A 15,768-nucleotide genomic window follows, 5' to 3' on the forward strand; every position below is an offset into this window, starting at 1 on the left:
CGAGCAAATAGGACATGAATTTATCCACTTGGAATCTGGCTATGAAGTAAAGTCTCTCACCTACAGAACTACCTCAGCCCCACCTAAAGGATTAGATCACTCATTAGAGTGCACTCAAAGCTGTAGAAACAAGGACGGAAACAGGGAGATACAGTAAGCTGCTTCCACATAGATATTATTATTATTACCATGTGCAGGGGGTGTGTGCAGAGGGTGGAAATAACACACAAGTTGGCCCTGGCTAGTGCAAATGCCATAGGAGCCACAAAGCAAGAAGCCACCACAGTGTTGATACGAGGCAGGCAAATTCCATGCTCTTCCTAAGAGTCTAATTTCTAACAAAATGGAGCTGTTGCAATTCATGCAACAAAAATGTTTGCTAGGATCACCCAGAGAACAGGAGGGAGACTATCACACAGAAGATTCCTCTCCTCAACACGTGTTTATGCAGAAAGCCCAATGCTGAGAGAGGTATGATCTCTCTATAAATAGACAAAGAGCCAACAGTAGCAAGGGAAAACAACTATTTAAGATCAAGGACAAAGCTGGCTACTGCAGCAATGGTGTGAGCTGATTATATGAAAAAAACTGAGACTAAAAAGATTCACAGCCAAAAGAGTAAGGCATAGCCTCTTACAAGAATATCAAAGGTAAAACCAAAAACCTGATATGATTCACATTATAACTAGCATATTAAAAGACAGTAAAATACAAGACATACATTCCTTTCCTTATTTTTTCATTTGCAATTTAAATGTATATCCACTGTTGCACTAATTGTGAAGTTAGGTAAGTTACAATAAGAGAACAGAAACCTATGAAAATTGGTCAAAGGTTGGACTCAAATCTTAGAGGTATTTTCCAGTCTTAATGATTCTGTGAAAGTAAGGCACTCGTACAAGCTTTAGCTGTAACACTGCAAGTGTTATCACAATTAGGCTAATTACCTTTTCTCCCCAAAAAACCTCTCCTGCTCCTTTGGAGTTAGATCAGTTTCCAAGGTTTATTTCAGGTTACAGATGGTCCATGTTATAGTTACATCTGTTGTATGGTCCATAGGGTACATTTCTATGTCTTACTCAAAAGACCCCTGGCCAAAAGCAAAGCTCTCAACTTTCAGCCATGCATGATTTAAAAAAATCAAAGCCACTAATTCAACCCCAACATAAACGGCTCTGGTGGTTCCAAGATACCTTACAGCACTACTCCTTACCCTCTTAGAAAAGGAATAAATAATGGTGAGACAGCACATATACTGATCCAAGTCCTGCATGTACAGGTTTTTCTTTTGCAAGTAAGGTTTCCATCATCAGGTATATACACTGTTTTAACCACAATAATGTCTGCAAGAGAGTATTTTGTGACTGGGCACTGAGATCAGTGCCAGCCTTGGACGTCTGCAATTGGAAAACTGCAGCAAGGCTGGCAGGAATAAAAGTCACCTTATGCAGTAAGAAACTCATTAATATGAACTCATGAGCCAAGTGAGAAGGATAAGTCCTGACAGGCAGAATAAATGCAGCCAAGACCAGACAACAGGAAAGTTTTGTAGTGCAGAATACCTCCTTCCACTAACCAGCTGAGGCAGCACCACACAGGAAATCAAATTCATTCACCTCCAAGTCAACTGAACAAATAAAGACTCATTTGTCTTCACATAAAAGAGTGAACTCAGAAGTAATGTTTGACAAAGTTTTCAAATTCCTCTGTAAATCAAAGTTATACTAAATCTAGTCCAGAACTAAGGAGGGTTTTAAAACCTTTCTTAACTGAGGAAGCAGCTGGGACTTGGTTACAGCAATTTGGGTGAGCACAAACAAGTTAGGCTTTTTCTGGCTTTGATTCATTTGGTTTCATTTATAACAGACTTGTTGGACAGTTGGTTAACACGGAAAGGCTTGAAAAAGTTTTGAAACCACTTAACAGCATTATTCCCATAGTAAATGCTGCCTAACCAACACAGAATCACTTCCATACTACTAAGCAGGTAAAAATTCAGTAAGTTCATTTTGTTTTCTGAAACTGACCAATTAATGATAAATAACCATCAGCAATCACATAAAAAGTAGCTTAACCAGTTCTACACCTTTCACAGAACCGGATGGAATTATTTAGAAGAATTCATTATTTTAAGTAGGAACTGCCAGAGTACTTTCCAACAAAGTCATCTGTATTCAGACATCTCATTTCCTGTACCCTACTTGGTTTGTTTTACTTCTTTAGGCAGCTGTCAGTTGAGTGAACAACAGCAGCTGTGGTTTCCTGTTAGTACTGGCCACTGGCATGCAAGTCACCACATCAGCAAAGGAAAGAGTGATGTGACCCACAGCATTACTCCACTTACCAAGCAGCATCAGTCCAGTTGTATATATAAATACTACATTTGGAGCATAAGCAACCTGAGTACCAACACACAAGAAAACTGATTATTCCATATTCTCAGTGGGATGAGGAGGCATCTAACTGATTTTTCTTTTCTAGGAAACAGTTACATTGCAGAAAATGGAGTCCTTAAAACCTGGATTTGCATGCTGGACATACTGCAAGACCTACCACTTAAATGGGGATATTCATGATGGTTCTGTAAAGATTTCTTAAGTACAGCAGAAAAGCACTGCTAAGAAAAAAAACCACCACCTTCTCAAGTTGCAAAAGTTAGCAACCCCCAAAGCAGAAATAAGGATTAACTTCTACAACAATTAAATAGGTAAGCACCGCAAGATTCAACAAGAAGTGTTATTTCTAGGTTCTCTCAATAAGGTGGAAAACCACCAAAAGTTGTAAACTGAAAAGACAGACTGTTTCAGTACTTCATGCTTCTTTTCCAGAAAAGCACTTTTCCTCGCCCAATGAGGAATCACTTGCATAGCTATGTAGTGACAGCTCTGTCCAACACAACCAAGCTGACTTGTGTTCTTACATGTGCTTTGAGAGGAGAGAGTAAAGAAGGAAAAGCCTTTAAATAACTTCCTATTTTTATTAACAATGCTTTTGATTGTTAGAATTAGGCCATCAAGAGCACTGTACTTCTTGGATAGAAATACGACAGTCAAGTTTCTCACCAAGGTGTAGAAGTTTGCCTATCCAAAAAATGTAAGACTGATCTTGGATTTGCCCTCATGCAGCTGTATCAGGCTACAGTCATCCATCACTCAGGAGCAGTATTTTCAAAGCAGTCTTCTCATGACATTCACTCTACTGAGGTATTTCTACTTTGCAGGCAAAAGAGAAGCCAGCACAGAGCAGGTATGGAAGGGCTACTAGTCAAGGAACTGCTGGTTCATACCAGCAGGTATCATTTGTATGCACATGTGAAATTTATAAACATAAACCTTGCATTTAGAATCTGGCCGTTTTCACAATTGGGCTGGACCACTAAACAGGGATTGAGGTTTCACTCCAGAGGAGAATGAGCAGTCAAAGAAATTAAAGATACCTCTGATGGAAGGAACATCATCTGAATGTTATACTGTTAACTACAAACGTTTAGTAGAAATAAGAAGGTGCTGCTAAAGTGCATATAATTAAAATGTTTATTTAGACTCTTTTTCTTTGAGTAATTCAGCTGCCTCCAAGTTTAGGGCATTTAAATCAAGATTTTAAAATTTGATTTACAGTATAAATTCTTCATTAGTTCACGGTTAAATCTGTAAATGCCCTTATAAACAGAAAGGCATGCAGAAGTAACATACAACTGCTAATGAAGTATTTTGGTATGAATGTACTGAAAAAATTAGGAATAATTAAAGGAGGACAGCCTTTAAAAGACTTCAAAACTTTTGTACTCTTACATTTCCTACTTGAATCTTTAAGTGTACTTTGATCATTTGTCTAATCTGCATACAGAACAGTATTTAATATTCTCTAACCAGCATCGCTTATCCTTCAGTTTATGTAAACATCAAGAAATATAAGAGATGAGCTTTTAAAGCACAATGCTCCTTGAAAGAACAATAGACATGACAAAGCATCCCCACTTACTTGCAATCACCTAGCAGTAACTAAACACCATTTCTTTCTTAGAACCAAATACACACACATACACACACACCCCAGTCCCCCCCCAAAAAAAACCCAAAAACCCAGAATGGGTAACCTTGCTTTACCAAATTTTACTTTTCAGGAAAGCACAAAGTTAAAGGCCATAATTTTGCGTGTGAAAAGATATGCTGTGTTCCTCATGTCTTTGCAAGCCTTCCACTTGTCAACTCACCCCTTCTTTTAGAAGGGGGCCTTATGTCCCTTGCTTTTTTTTTTGATGGTGTGAATTACTTGCATTGGACTCTGGGGTAAAAAGCGTGTGGGACACTCACTTCAGCAAGTTTCCCCATTTCATACTGTTATGTGGAGTTTGGAGTTGTGTTTCATTGGACTTTGTGTTTTTATTCCTGTGGACTGCACTAGGATTCTAGTTCAAAAATTCCTTTTGGACAAAAGTTCAAGTTGTTGTTGCATTTCAGGTGGCTCAAATGCACTAAAAATGCAGAAACATCTCTACCACTCCATTGTCTTTAAAGTAGAAACGTTCTACTTCCTCACAGCTTTTTCATACGGGGTTTCAAGCAATTGATCTTTGCTTATCATGCATCCCATTTAAATTTACTACCAATTCAGATCTGTCACCTGATAGTGAGCAAGTTCCTAGAGAGCAGTAGAAGGTGAAATCCATTAATGATCTCTGTGCTTAAGAATTGAAAGGAAATATAATTTGCAATTTCTTCCCTAAATTCAGAGGGGGCGGGGAGCAGCACAAGAAGAAAAGGACAAACTACTGAGACTTCCTACTTTCTTGAGCTGTCATTTTCAATTGCCTATAAGTGCTTCAGTGTTTGCTTCAATGTGAGAGCAGACAGGCATAACAAATGCCACTGAAAATCAAGAAATTCTGGTGAGGATTTAGAAATGCAGGCATCAGAATGGACAGTGTCCAATCACCCAGTTGGTGGGGTTTGTTCATGTACAGTGCATTTTATAATTATTTGTTGTGTAAACATTAGTTCCTTCACTTATGAGCAGTACTAATGTGAAATATCAGAAGCTATCATATATTAATATTATTTTATTACTTCATTTGCTGCTGGACTGCATTTTGTTGTGCAAGCAGGATCTTAAGAGTAACACAGGCTATACAGCAAAGGACTTTTTGTAAGCAGCAGCAAAGAGTAACTTAACTGAAGCAGAAATACAACAGTAGTGTGATATCCATCAGTTTTTTAAAAGAAATTATAGCAATGGTATAGAACAGTAGATTCACACAGAGTAAACTTCAGCCACGCCCATGCTGGCTGGAGTCTCATGCCAATTCTTGCTTCAAGTAAACAACCAAAAGTTGAGTTAGCCTCTTTTGGGTAAGAATTTAGCATGTTACAGGACACTCACTAGATACTTGATTTTGGAATGTTAGGAATCACATTAACGGGACACACTATTTGCACTGCAGAGAGAAATCCTCATGTCATATATATACACCAGCTGGACTGATTCTCACAAACACATTCACCTAAGAACACCTTTCCTAATCTAGTCTTGAAGTTAGATGACTTAATTTATTAAAAATTGCTTGGTTTCTCTAACTGTCATTATTTACTATAAAGCTGATGTACACTGAAAAAAAAAGGTGTTTACAGACTACAGAAGCTCTGGTTTGAGTCACAGACCTGAAATGGTTTCCAATACTCAAATGTCCACAAAGATCAGAGCTCTTGAGTAAGTTATGCTGAAGGACATCTGTATTTGTTTTTCAAGGAAATGCCATCTGTCCCAGACTAAAAGGGAGTCTGATTCCTCTGAGATCCCATGAGAGCCCAGCTCTGCTCAACTCCAGTGGGATTCGCCCTCTTGGTCCCTCAGCATGTCGTTGGTCTCACCTACCTAGAGCTAGCCACTTCCAGAAAAATCACTTTTGTCTAACTATGTATCCAGCCAGTAACTGGAAACACAGTTAACTCGTTATTAAAACTTGTTATTTTCTCTAGGGATGTTTTCTGTGTGAGCACTAGCTTTTCTCCAACACAGCCGGCTGACTGACAGCGGCTCCTCCAGCTCTCGACTCGAGCAGGCACTTCTAGCATGGAGCCTCCCCCCCTTTCCCTACAAACACTATTGAGGTCTGAGTCACATCGAGTTAAAATCAGGCGGGGATCTCTTCGCCATGCCTAGGGACAGACCGGCGGTGGGTGCGGCGAAGGCCCGACCGGCGGCCGTGACACCCGGCCCCGGGGCTGGCCCGGGGGTCACCCGCGGGGCCGGGACAGCGGAGCGCCGGAGGGCTGCGGAGGAACCGCCCTGCGCCTGCTTTTCCTCGGCTATCGGATACCACGGGCGGCACAGCGAGGCAGCCGCCTGCCCTCGCTGGCCGGGCGGGCAGCAGGCGCGGCGGGACAGGGGGGGCTGGTCGGGGGCACGGCGGGGCGGGGCGGCCCGGCCCTCCGCGGGCCCGGCGAGGCGGCGGCTCTCACCTCCCTTACAGGGCGTGCGGTGCTGGCTGTGCTGCGCCCGGTAGCCCTCGATCACTTCCCACTCGCCATTGTCGCGCTTGATGGGAAAGGAAACGCTGAGCACATGGTTGCAGGGCTTGATGATGCGGAGGATGCCGCGGACGCGGTGGCGCCGCTCCTCCATGCCCTCGCGGGTGCGTAGCCCCTCCACCAGCTTGTCCTCCACGATGCTGGCGCCGCGATCGAAGAACCCCTCCACCATCTTGAAGAAGTTGGGGTCGTCCTCTTTCTTCGCCGCCTCGCAGTAGTGCCGCCGCGGACACCGGCCGCTGCCGCCCCATGCCGCCGTCACCACTGCCCCCCCGGCCGCTGCCGCCGCCGGCCCGCCCGGCTCCGAGCCCACCAGCACCGAGCCGGCGGCCAGGCGGGACGCCAGCAGCTCCCCCAAGTAGCGGTACATGGCGGCGGCCGCCAGAAGAGAGGATCGGAGCGGTACTGCCGCTCTCACAGGAGGGGCCGGGGGCCGGGCGCCGCTGCCGCCGCCTTTAAACGCGGGCTGCAGAGGGGGCGGCGCGCCCGGGGGGCTCGGGGGGGCGGGAGCTCTCCGCGCCTTCCGAACGCGCCTGCGCCCCGCGCCCCGCGCCGCCCCCGGCGGGATTCGCGGAGGGGAGGGGGCGCGGCGGGGGGGCGGGGCCGAGCCGGACCGCGTCTGCGCAGTGCGCGCCCGCCGGGCCTCCCCTTCCCCTTCCTTTTCCGTGCGGCCGGGCCCGCTGCCCGCCCTGCCGGCAGCGCGGCCGCGCAGGGCCCTGTGCCGGCTGGCTGTGCTGCGGCCCGCGGCGAGCCCGCGGCGAGCCGCCTTCACGTGCCCCTCTTCAGCCGCGTGAAAAACGAGGCCTGTCTCAGCGCAAGTACAGGGCACGTGAGGGCGCGCTCACACACAGTGCTCGGCGCTCCCAGGGAAAGGCGCCCGTGGGAGAACGCAGCTTTTCCACGTGTGTTTGTGGGACTGTCCTGCCCAGCGTAAAGATGTTAGCACGGCTGCCTTCACAGAACCGTTAAATCACTGAGGTTGGAAAAAACCTTGAGATTCATCTACTTTCTCTGCTCGACTGTTCTTCATTTTGCTGGCTCTTGGTCCATTCAAGTCCATTTTTTAAATGTAGCTCAGGCAACATCTGTTGCGGATATTGCTTTGAACTGTGTAAGGTCTGCTTTTAGAGCATGAGAGAGAGTGTGCTGTGCTATTGCACTGCATTTATTTTAGAAGCCTTAAGTGGCTTGTTCATTTTCTGTCGGTTAGGGCTGCTAATTGGAAAATACAGTGGGTATTTTTTTCTTTTTAGGCTTGTGGGAGACCAATGCTCCTAAGCCTGGAATAACCAGGAAGTTGCTTTATATCTGTGGGAATCTCTCTAACCACTATGGGCTGTGCTACAAGACTTGTGGGAAAGTAATTTAACTTTTTTGTGTATTTGTCAGCAGAGAGATTAGTCACAGATTCTTTAACTAAAATAAACTCTTCAAGCAATTGATGCTCTATTTTTATCTTGATTTAATGTTGCTGTCTGTCCTGAGAATCTGAAGAAGTTCTCTTAAGGGCCACTAATCAGACTGGTTTTTATCTGTAATGAAGATGGTTTATAATTGTAGTCTACAGGACAAAGATCCTTGATAGTGATATGGGGGTAAAAAATCAAGAAAGGAGCTGGTTCTTAGGCCAGTTTGTTCTTTGGACACAGGGCTTCAGAAACAAGCTGACTAGTTTGGTTTTCTGTCCGTAGTATAGGTGGTTTATGGAAAACTTCTATTTTGGTGTTAATTTTAATTACACAGAACTGCAGTTTTCTCAGTGGTTGTATCAGCTTTGAGCTACTACTTGATTTCAGTCGTCTGCATGTTCTCATTAGCTAGAGCTCCTTTCTGTGCAAGTTCTTAAATTTTGTAAATGCGTAGGAAAGCAGGTGATGAGAGGTATTGTGGCAATTAGTCCTTATCAGGTAATTATTTCCACCTTGTTCTGTAGGTTGGCCTATCACTGCAGAATATCACTGCAGAGGTTAAATGAAGAATGTGATTAGCCAGTTTGCTCAAGCATGTAGAAGTAGATGTTAAGGTTAATGTGCTTAGCTCCTGTCCTGCTTTCAGCTGTGTTCTTTCTGATTTATGAGCTCACTCAATTATCAGCTGCTTGCAGTGTCAGCCTGTTTGCAGCACACGTTTGTGGATGTATTTCAGCCTGAGCATGGGACATGACTGTGGGAACCACGTGGATCACTCCAGAGGCTCAGTCACACAGTTGTATTTCAAGCAATGGCTGTACCATACCTACCCCCCTTTCCAAACAAGATTGGAATTTGGCAAAGTGTTTAACGAGCTGTCTGTTGAATGCTGAGAATAACTAAATCAGCGTGTTAAGTTTCTTAGTCTTTAAACATTGTAAGAGATAAGATAACTAGGGAGTTTTATTTGGCACGTTTTTATGACTGAAATAATGTGTGCAGTTTACAGACAGTTTACCAAACTCAGCAGGTCTGTACCAAATTCCTGTTGGATTCAAGTCCTTTCTGGAGGCAGGAGTTACAACACTGTCTGTATTCCCCATTCCAGAATTCTTCTGTGCTAAGCACTGAGCAGTTGAAACAAAATCAGTTTGCCAGAGGAAATTAAAATGGCATGCTTCAGAATGAGTTCTAGCAGGCATGAAAGTGGTAATTGCAATAATAAAAGAGGAACTATATCTTCTTTACTCTCATATACCTTGTAGGGTGCCATCAGAAAATTCACATTTGAGTAGTCTCAGTAAAAACAAAATCGCTGGGGTGGATTAAAAGGTAACTTTTTGTCTTCACAAAAACTTCATTAATTTCATATGAAGTTTTGATTTTAGGACTATATCTGAAGAGAGAGGTAAGTAGAGAAAACTCAATACCTGTGTGGTAGGAACTGTCTGTATTATTCATGGACTTTGCAGCAAGGTCATTTTCAACTGTGTGTACATGACAGGTATCAGTTTCTATTTAAAATGTGTGAAGTATAGCTCAGGGAGGCAAACAACTTGAATTTCTTGCAGGCTTCTTTTAAAATATCTTGTATATAAATTCTAACAGATTATTATAGATAAGAACAATAATGAACACTGTATTGTGGCTTCCTGAAGCAATCTACTGTTTTAAGATGTGTATTAACAATTTCGTAGCAGGTGGAGTAATTTTCTGTGTTGGATTTTAAAATTTTATTGAGAAAAGGGATCTAAGACAGGAATCAAATACTTCCTGCTTTAATGCATTTATTATTTGAAGTACTAGCTATTTGGGCTAAAACACTCCCAGGGTGTACTGATGCTGAATTCCCTCAGAAGCTGGAGTAGCTATTCCCAGCTGACTAGAGCAGATGAAAAGGAACAGAGAAGCTGCAAACAGGGATCCATCCTCCCAGTGCTCTGGATAACTCTGCCCTTGTCTGCCTGAACCCTTCAAATCCAGGGTAACCCTGGGGTTGCCTCCAGTGCAGAGTTTGAGCCTCTCTTAGACAACACACTCAGGAGGAAAGGTGATCTGTACAGAGGACCAATTCCTTGCTGTGGTAAACTGTCTTCTGGGAAGATAAATTGCTTTTGAAATAAACTGCAGATGGAATTACAATTGATTTAGAAAACTTCATTTCAATTTGTGAGCCATACCACATTAAGCACTTGACAGTTTAAGCAAAGTCCCGTTGCTTAAAGAAGTGATTGAGCTAAATTCCAGTTAAAACTTGAAGCAAGTTTGCCTTTGAATTGCCTATATGAGCATTTATGTTTCCTTTCCTCAATGCACCAGAAACTGCAAAAATAAAAGCCTATTTTATTTTTTTTTTCTTGGGCTTATATGTTATGCTGTACTGCTTTATGTAGACCTGGGTAGTGTAAATAAATAGGTGAGAGCTGGGGTTATTTTCTTACCCCAAACTGCTGCAGAAACTCTTCAGCCTCTGCTGAATCAACAGATCTCTGGACAGTTGCATAATAGTTGCTGGGTGAGTGGCAGGATATGAATCTGACAGGAATGTAAGTGTAGTACTGTTCACACACCTCTTGGCTAAAATCCTGTGTGTTTGTGTTAAATGGAGACAATGAAGACAGGCAGCAAGTGTGTAGCACATGGCAGAAATCCTTCTGCATTCGACCTGCCTGCATATTGTGGGAAAATGTGTGAAGCAGTTTTCTGGCTTTGCTGTTGCTGGAGGTCTGTCCCTGTAAGATGCTGCCACAGGCAGCACATGAATTAGGTGAATTCCTGAAGATTCCATTAATTTAGGACTGACTATATGAGCACTTTTACCAAATGAACACTTGACTAGAAATCTTCATTTCAGTCATCTGTTTACAACCAGCCAGAGACCAAAGCTTATTAAAAGCCTTTTTTACTGATAGCATAAGATACCAGTACTGAGATCTATTGGTTTAGAGCCTTTCCTCTATAAATGGCTTCATCTGTGATGAGCCATAGAGGAACTGCAGAGCAGACTTGCAGGTTTTCTTCATTTACTCCTTTTGCCTTGAGAAAAAAGAACCTGAATTTGGTGGTTTTCCAGGCAGGATGCTGAAGTTAATTTGCACATGCAAGTTTGAGATGTGCTTTATGCAATGTTGCAAAATTGGAGAAGAGGTAGTCAGATTGTTTCCCTTTGAGATAAGGGCTTTAAATCTTTCAATACTTTATCTTATTAATGAGATGCTTAGGTACCTGTGGTCTGATTATTTAATAATTTTATGTATTACTTTGCATTAAATTGAAGTTTTTCCTGACTGCTAAATTCAAGTAATAAGCTGCTGTCATTTTCTTAATCTGTAAATAGTAATGTTTTTTCTTGTCTATAGCACTGTAAATGTACAGAGTGAAACTCAAAATTGTGCAAGTAAATTAGGAAGTTCTAGGTTTAGCTTAGTAGGGACTAGGCTAGAGTGAGTCTTGGTTTTTTACTTGAGGCACTGCTACAAAAATAATCTGTAGATGAGCAAAATAATATTTAAATTTATTATTTAATCAAACATAATATTTTGTTCTTTCTCTCTTTACATTTCCAGAAATTCTGGTAATAGATCTATTAGCCCATTATTTAGGATTTGAGTTTGACATGGATTCCTAATTTGTAAGTGAAATGTGCTTGTGAAAATCCTCAGTAAGTGGTTCAGAGCAGTTTCCTGAGCTTCTAACTTTTTAATAATTCTGCTGCAGAAATCAAAATATTGAATAAATTATGATAACTACTTCATGAGTAAATATTTTTAATTGCCACAAAAAGTGGTTGTGCTTATGTTTGTTAGCTTTAAAGACCTTCTGTCTCCATCTGTTTATATAGTTGTTGTGCATGATGACTGATGTTGCCAACTGGCTACTTCAGCTCTGTGACAGAGCAGATATAAAGAGCTCTTCATGTATATAGGAGCTGAGGCCCTCTTCTCTTGGTCAAGTAGTCTATAGATACACAGATATTCTCAGTGCCATGTTTTGGCACTGTTACTGTCAATATATTGACAATGAGTGTTGCCAGATAATCTAACTGATAAACATTAAATATGCTTTTTAGAGACTCATATCCCTGTAACACCACTTCTTGTTTTCAGATGAGTAGGACAAAAAGTAACTCTCTCTGGAGGCAGCAGGTCTGACCCAAAGCTTGCTGAAGTCAGTAACAAATTAATCTGATTTCAGTGACCTTCCCATCAATATGGCCATTTGTGAGAGAGGCTTTTGTGGGTCAGTGTGAAGGCTTCTCCTTTCTCAGTTCTTGTATCAGTGAGAATCTGTAAGCAGCTGGTTTGTGTCATTGTGGCATAATCTGTAGCTTTTAATTGGTATTTCCTCGTTTCTAATTTAAAAGACAAAAGAAGGCATGATATAGTTACCTAATCCTGAAATTTTTGTGATTCCCATCTCACTGTTAAGTGTGTTTGAAATTAGCTGATGAAAAAGCTAGTAATGGGAAAGCTGATAGATATACAGGCATAAATCTTCCACAGATGCATGTGAGCATGCCAGCTTTGTTCTCTTAAATAAGGTTAGGGGGAAAATCAAGTACTTTAGTCAGTTTATTTAGGAATTATGTTTTTTAGAAAATTCCTGTCTACTTCAGTTAACATAGCAAGTAACAGTAGAAAGTGGTTTACCAGGAGTGAAATAAGAATTGTTTGAAAGTAACATTTACAATTGAAATGGATCTTTTTTGCAACTCTTGCTGTCCTTGGCTGTTTGGCTGAAAATTACACCTAAAATCTTTCCAGCCTGGAATCAAAGCATCAGAGGCTGCAAACCAGTTTTTTCTTGGTTTAATACTCAATTGACAGTCAGAAGTTGTTGACATAAACATAGTGTGTATTGTTTAAATAACAAACATGAAAGCTCTTATGAACTAGAGAATACTAGTCCCCTGTAGTGCTTTTGTTTGCATTTCTATTAGCAAAATCAACTTTAGCTGCTTTCACTTTGGAAGAGTGGTTATGGAAATCAAGATTCTTAAAATATATTTGAATGCTTAAGTCTTCTGTGAAATATGTTGGTGGGTGAAGCCCAGATACAAAGCATTAAGAATTACCTTTCAAGTTTGTTGGTATAATTGAAATTGATATTATCAGCAAACTCCAGGAGTACATTGGCTGGTATTGTTCAATACATCATGCATTTCTTGGAGGTGAAAAAAAAAATAGCTGGTTATGTTAGATGTAAAATAGTATATGTGATATCTTTTCTTGGTCATCTTTCACAGACCTCAGGATTGTTCATGGTGCCCACTGCATGTAGAGATTCAGCACAAAATCACTGTTGGATAGCTCATACCAGAGGAATCTCAGAATGAGAAAATAGGTCAGAAAAGGAAATATTTCTGTTTTAATTAAATTGTCCCTTTTTGAGCACACTTGAACAATTTTTGAAAACACTATATGGAGTTTTTCGTGATTATTATTTATTGTCTAATCTTGTCAGTGTTGGTAAGATAATATCTGACTTACCTGTTCTACTTCATCTCTTCTGGTTTTTTCCTTTGAAAGCCAGTAGGTTGAAATTAAGCTTATTTTGAAGTACTGGAAAGGTAGGGTCTCTGCATATCATTAGCAAGAATTTTTCTGGTTTCAGAAGGACTACTGTATTGTGGTCTTCTGACTAAATGAGCTAAAATCACCATGGAAGTTGTAAAAGCTTATCCTGGTTTCTCTTGTCTTATCAGTTTTCGCATAACCCTGCTGTTTTTATTTAGTAAAGGAACACTAAATGGCAATCTAAATAATGTATGCTTTTAGATTGTTCAGTTATCATTAGAGGTCAGCTTTCTTGAACAGAGGGTGCTAAGATGTTCACCTCAGGTTTTAAGGCTGCATTATCATTGTGGCATTTACATCGATGTAACATTGGGCTGCCTAAGCAGAAGTTGAGCTTCTTCCTCATGTGACCAAAAACCTCAAAGTAATAGATGAATCGGTGAAGGATGGAGTTAGAAGCCACTCTCCTTTGCTGTTCTCTTCTCCCTAAATACTTTACCCCTCACCCACACTGAACTCATGCTTGTAGAGCAAGTCCATTAATATTACTCAGTTTTAGGTGCAATTTGTTCTTGTTTATTAGATGGCAAAATCACTGAAGGTTATGTAAGTTAAAGAAGTTAATGGGCCTGTTAACTTAAAAAAAAAAAAAAGAAGTCTGTTACGTGGTGAAATATTCATTTTTTTTTCTCCCAGAGTGAGTCCTAAAGTCACACTAGAATATAGGGTACTGCCTCAGGACTTAAAGTAATTCTTAACATTTTGAAAACTAAGGTATGATTGTGTGGGTGAGTTCTGTACAATATAAGGTAAGAGAGAACTTCCTTCAAATAGTTAATGAGGTTCAGGAACTAAACAAAAAAAAAATAGTTACATCAGATGCCCTGTGTTAATCATGACTTTGAATCATTTAATTATTTTGTGCTTGTAAACTAGCACCTGAGACCTCAAGGAATAAAAGCAGAAGAGGACAATAAATCTCATATTGCAGGAAGAGAGAATTGCATCTATAGAAATGATATAACCAGGGATGATGACTGTTAAAATCTCAAGAAGTAGGGTGAAAAGCTGAGGTGAAAAGGGTAGTTTTGTATCTTGTCAAAAAGGTGAAGGATTATGCACTGGGGGATGGCAGTGCAGTGTTGAAGGTATGAGTATGTAAGATTCACTCACTGAGTTCTACACATAGTTCATTGTACTGTGCAAGCAAAATTAAGTTACTTAAACCTTTCATTGCCTCAGTTCCCATTAAAAAACCAAATGATAATCTATTCCCAATGCCTTAAAAATATGGGGAGGACAAATACATTAAGTATTGCTTGGAACTGAGCTGGTTGTACAAACTTGTAGGGTCCTCATATCTGAATTGATACAGGCCAGAAGTTAAGGAGTATGGGCAGTATGTATTCTTAAGGAGAAACTCCCAGAGTTTGCTTTTCTAATAAACTCATACAGTTTCTGTCCTATCAGATTTGATATTCTTCAAGGAATATAGGAAAGTCATTCTGGAATATTTTCCAAAGTGATAAATAAAATAGTTCTTGTCTTGAATGTTTATCATTTTCAGAGCATATTCAATTTACTCATTCTTAGGAACAGAAGTAGTGAGGTCTAATGGAACTACAGTTCATTAATTTTATGTTGAAGATGATGAAAAATAGCAATTATGTAAGCTTTTGCAGGTTCTGTAGAATTAAAAGAATGCAGAGAAATTAGTAATAGAGGAATGAGCAGAAGTTCTCTTGGAATAACAAGTACTATCCATGGCTTCATCCATAAGCTACTTTAATGAGTCAGTTTGGATAAAAGGAATGGTTGCCAAATACATTACATTTATGTTTTGCCAGCACATTTTATTTCAATTGTTTTCATACTGTATGCTTAATATGTCTGAAAAGCAGTCAGTCTTTCAGCAAATCTTCATCTAGCAAATGGCATGATGGCAGGTAAAGAGTAGGTAATATAATTTGACCTGTGGTTATATTTAATTGGAAAAAATTCTGAAATGTGAAGTAAGGTGGAATTACTCAACAAGCAAAGAAAATAAATACTGGGATTGGCATGAGTTCTTTGGGAATATGCCAGTGTAGATATGATTGTGCTTTTTTTGCTGGAAATGTCAGATCAGCTTGTTTAAAGCAGTGTAGTTTCTTGAACTTAGACTTGTTTTTGTTTTCTGTTTTCCCACCCTAGATCAAAAAAATAGCATAAAATTGAGATAAGATGGAGGAAGGTGACTTTATTAGCTCTGTAACTGCATGGATTGTTAATTCTAAAGGACCTGTTGAGAATACAGACTTTGCAGTTGGGCTGTTC

At 40.7% G+C, this 15,768-nt stretch overlaps 2 protein-coding genes across 5 annotated transcripts in view; one reads left to right on the plus strand and one right to left on the minus strand.

Moving 5' to 3' along the window:
• Positions 1-6,971, minus strand: part of GLUD1 (glutamate dehydrogenase 1) — a 29,009-nt gene extending 22,038 nt beyond the window's left edge. The window contains exon 1 of the mRNA XM_059851201.1: positions 6,459-6,971. Coding sequence (XP_059707184.1) covers positions 6,459-6,897 — 439 coding nt within the window. The 5' untranslated portion in view covers positions 6,898-6,971. The remainder of the gene's footprint in view (positions 1-6,458) is intronic.
• Positions 6,972-7,207: 236 nt separating this feature from the next.
• The window catches only part of SHLD2 (shieldin complex subunit 2), a 28,808-nt gene continuing 20,247 nt past the window's right edge, over positions 7,208-15,768 (plus strand). For 2 of the 4 annotated variants that reach the window (XR_009487187.1, XM_059851212.1), the window contains exon 1: positions 7,208-7,505. The gene's annotated coding sequence lies outside the window, so the exon portion shown is untranslated. The remainder of the gene's footprint in view (positions 7,506-15,768) is intronic. The other 2 variants (XM_059851206.1, XM_059851211.1) reach the window with 1 other exon arrangement.

This window comes from Haemorhous mexicanus, chromosome 7 (assembly GCF_027477595.1).
Source record: "Haemorhous mexicanus isolate bHaeMex1 chromosome 7, bHaeMex1.pri, whole genome shotgun sequence".
Classification (NCBI taxonomy): Eukaryota; Metazoa; Chordata; class Aves; order Passeriformes; family Fringillidae; genus Haemorhous; species Haemorhous mexicanus.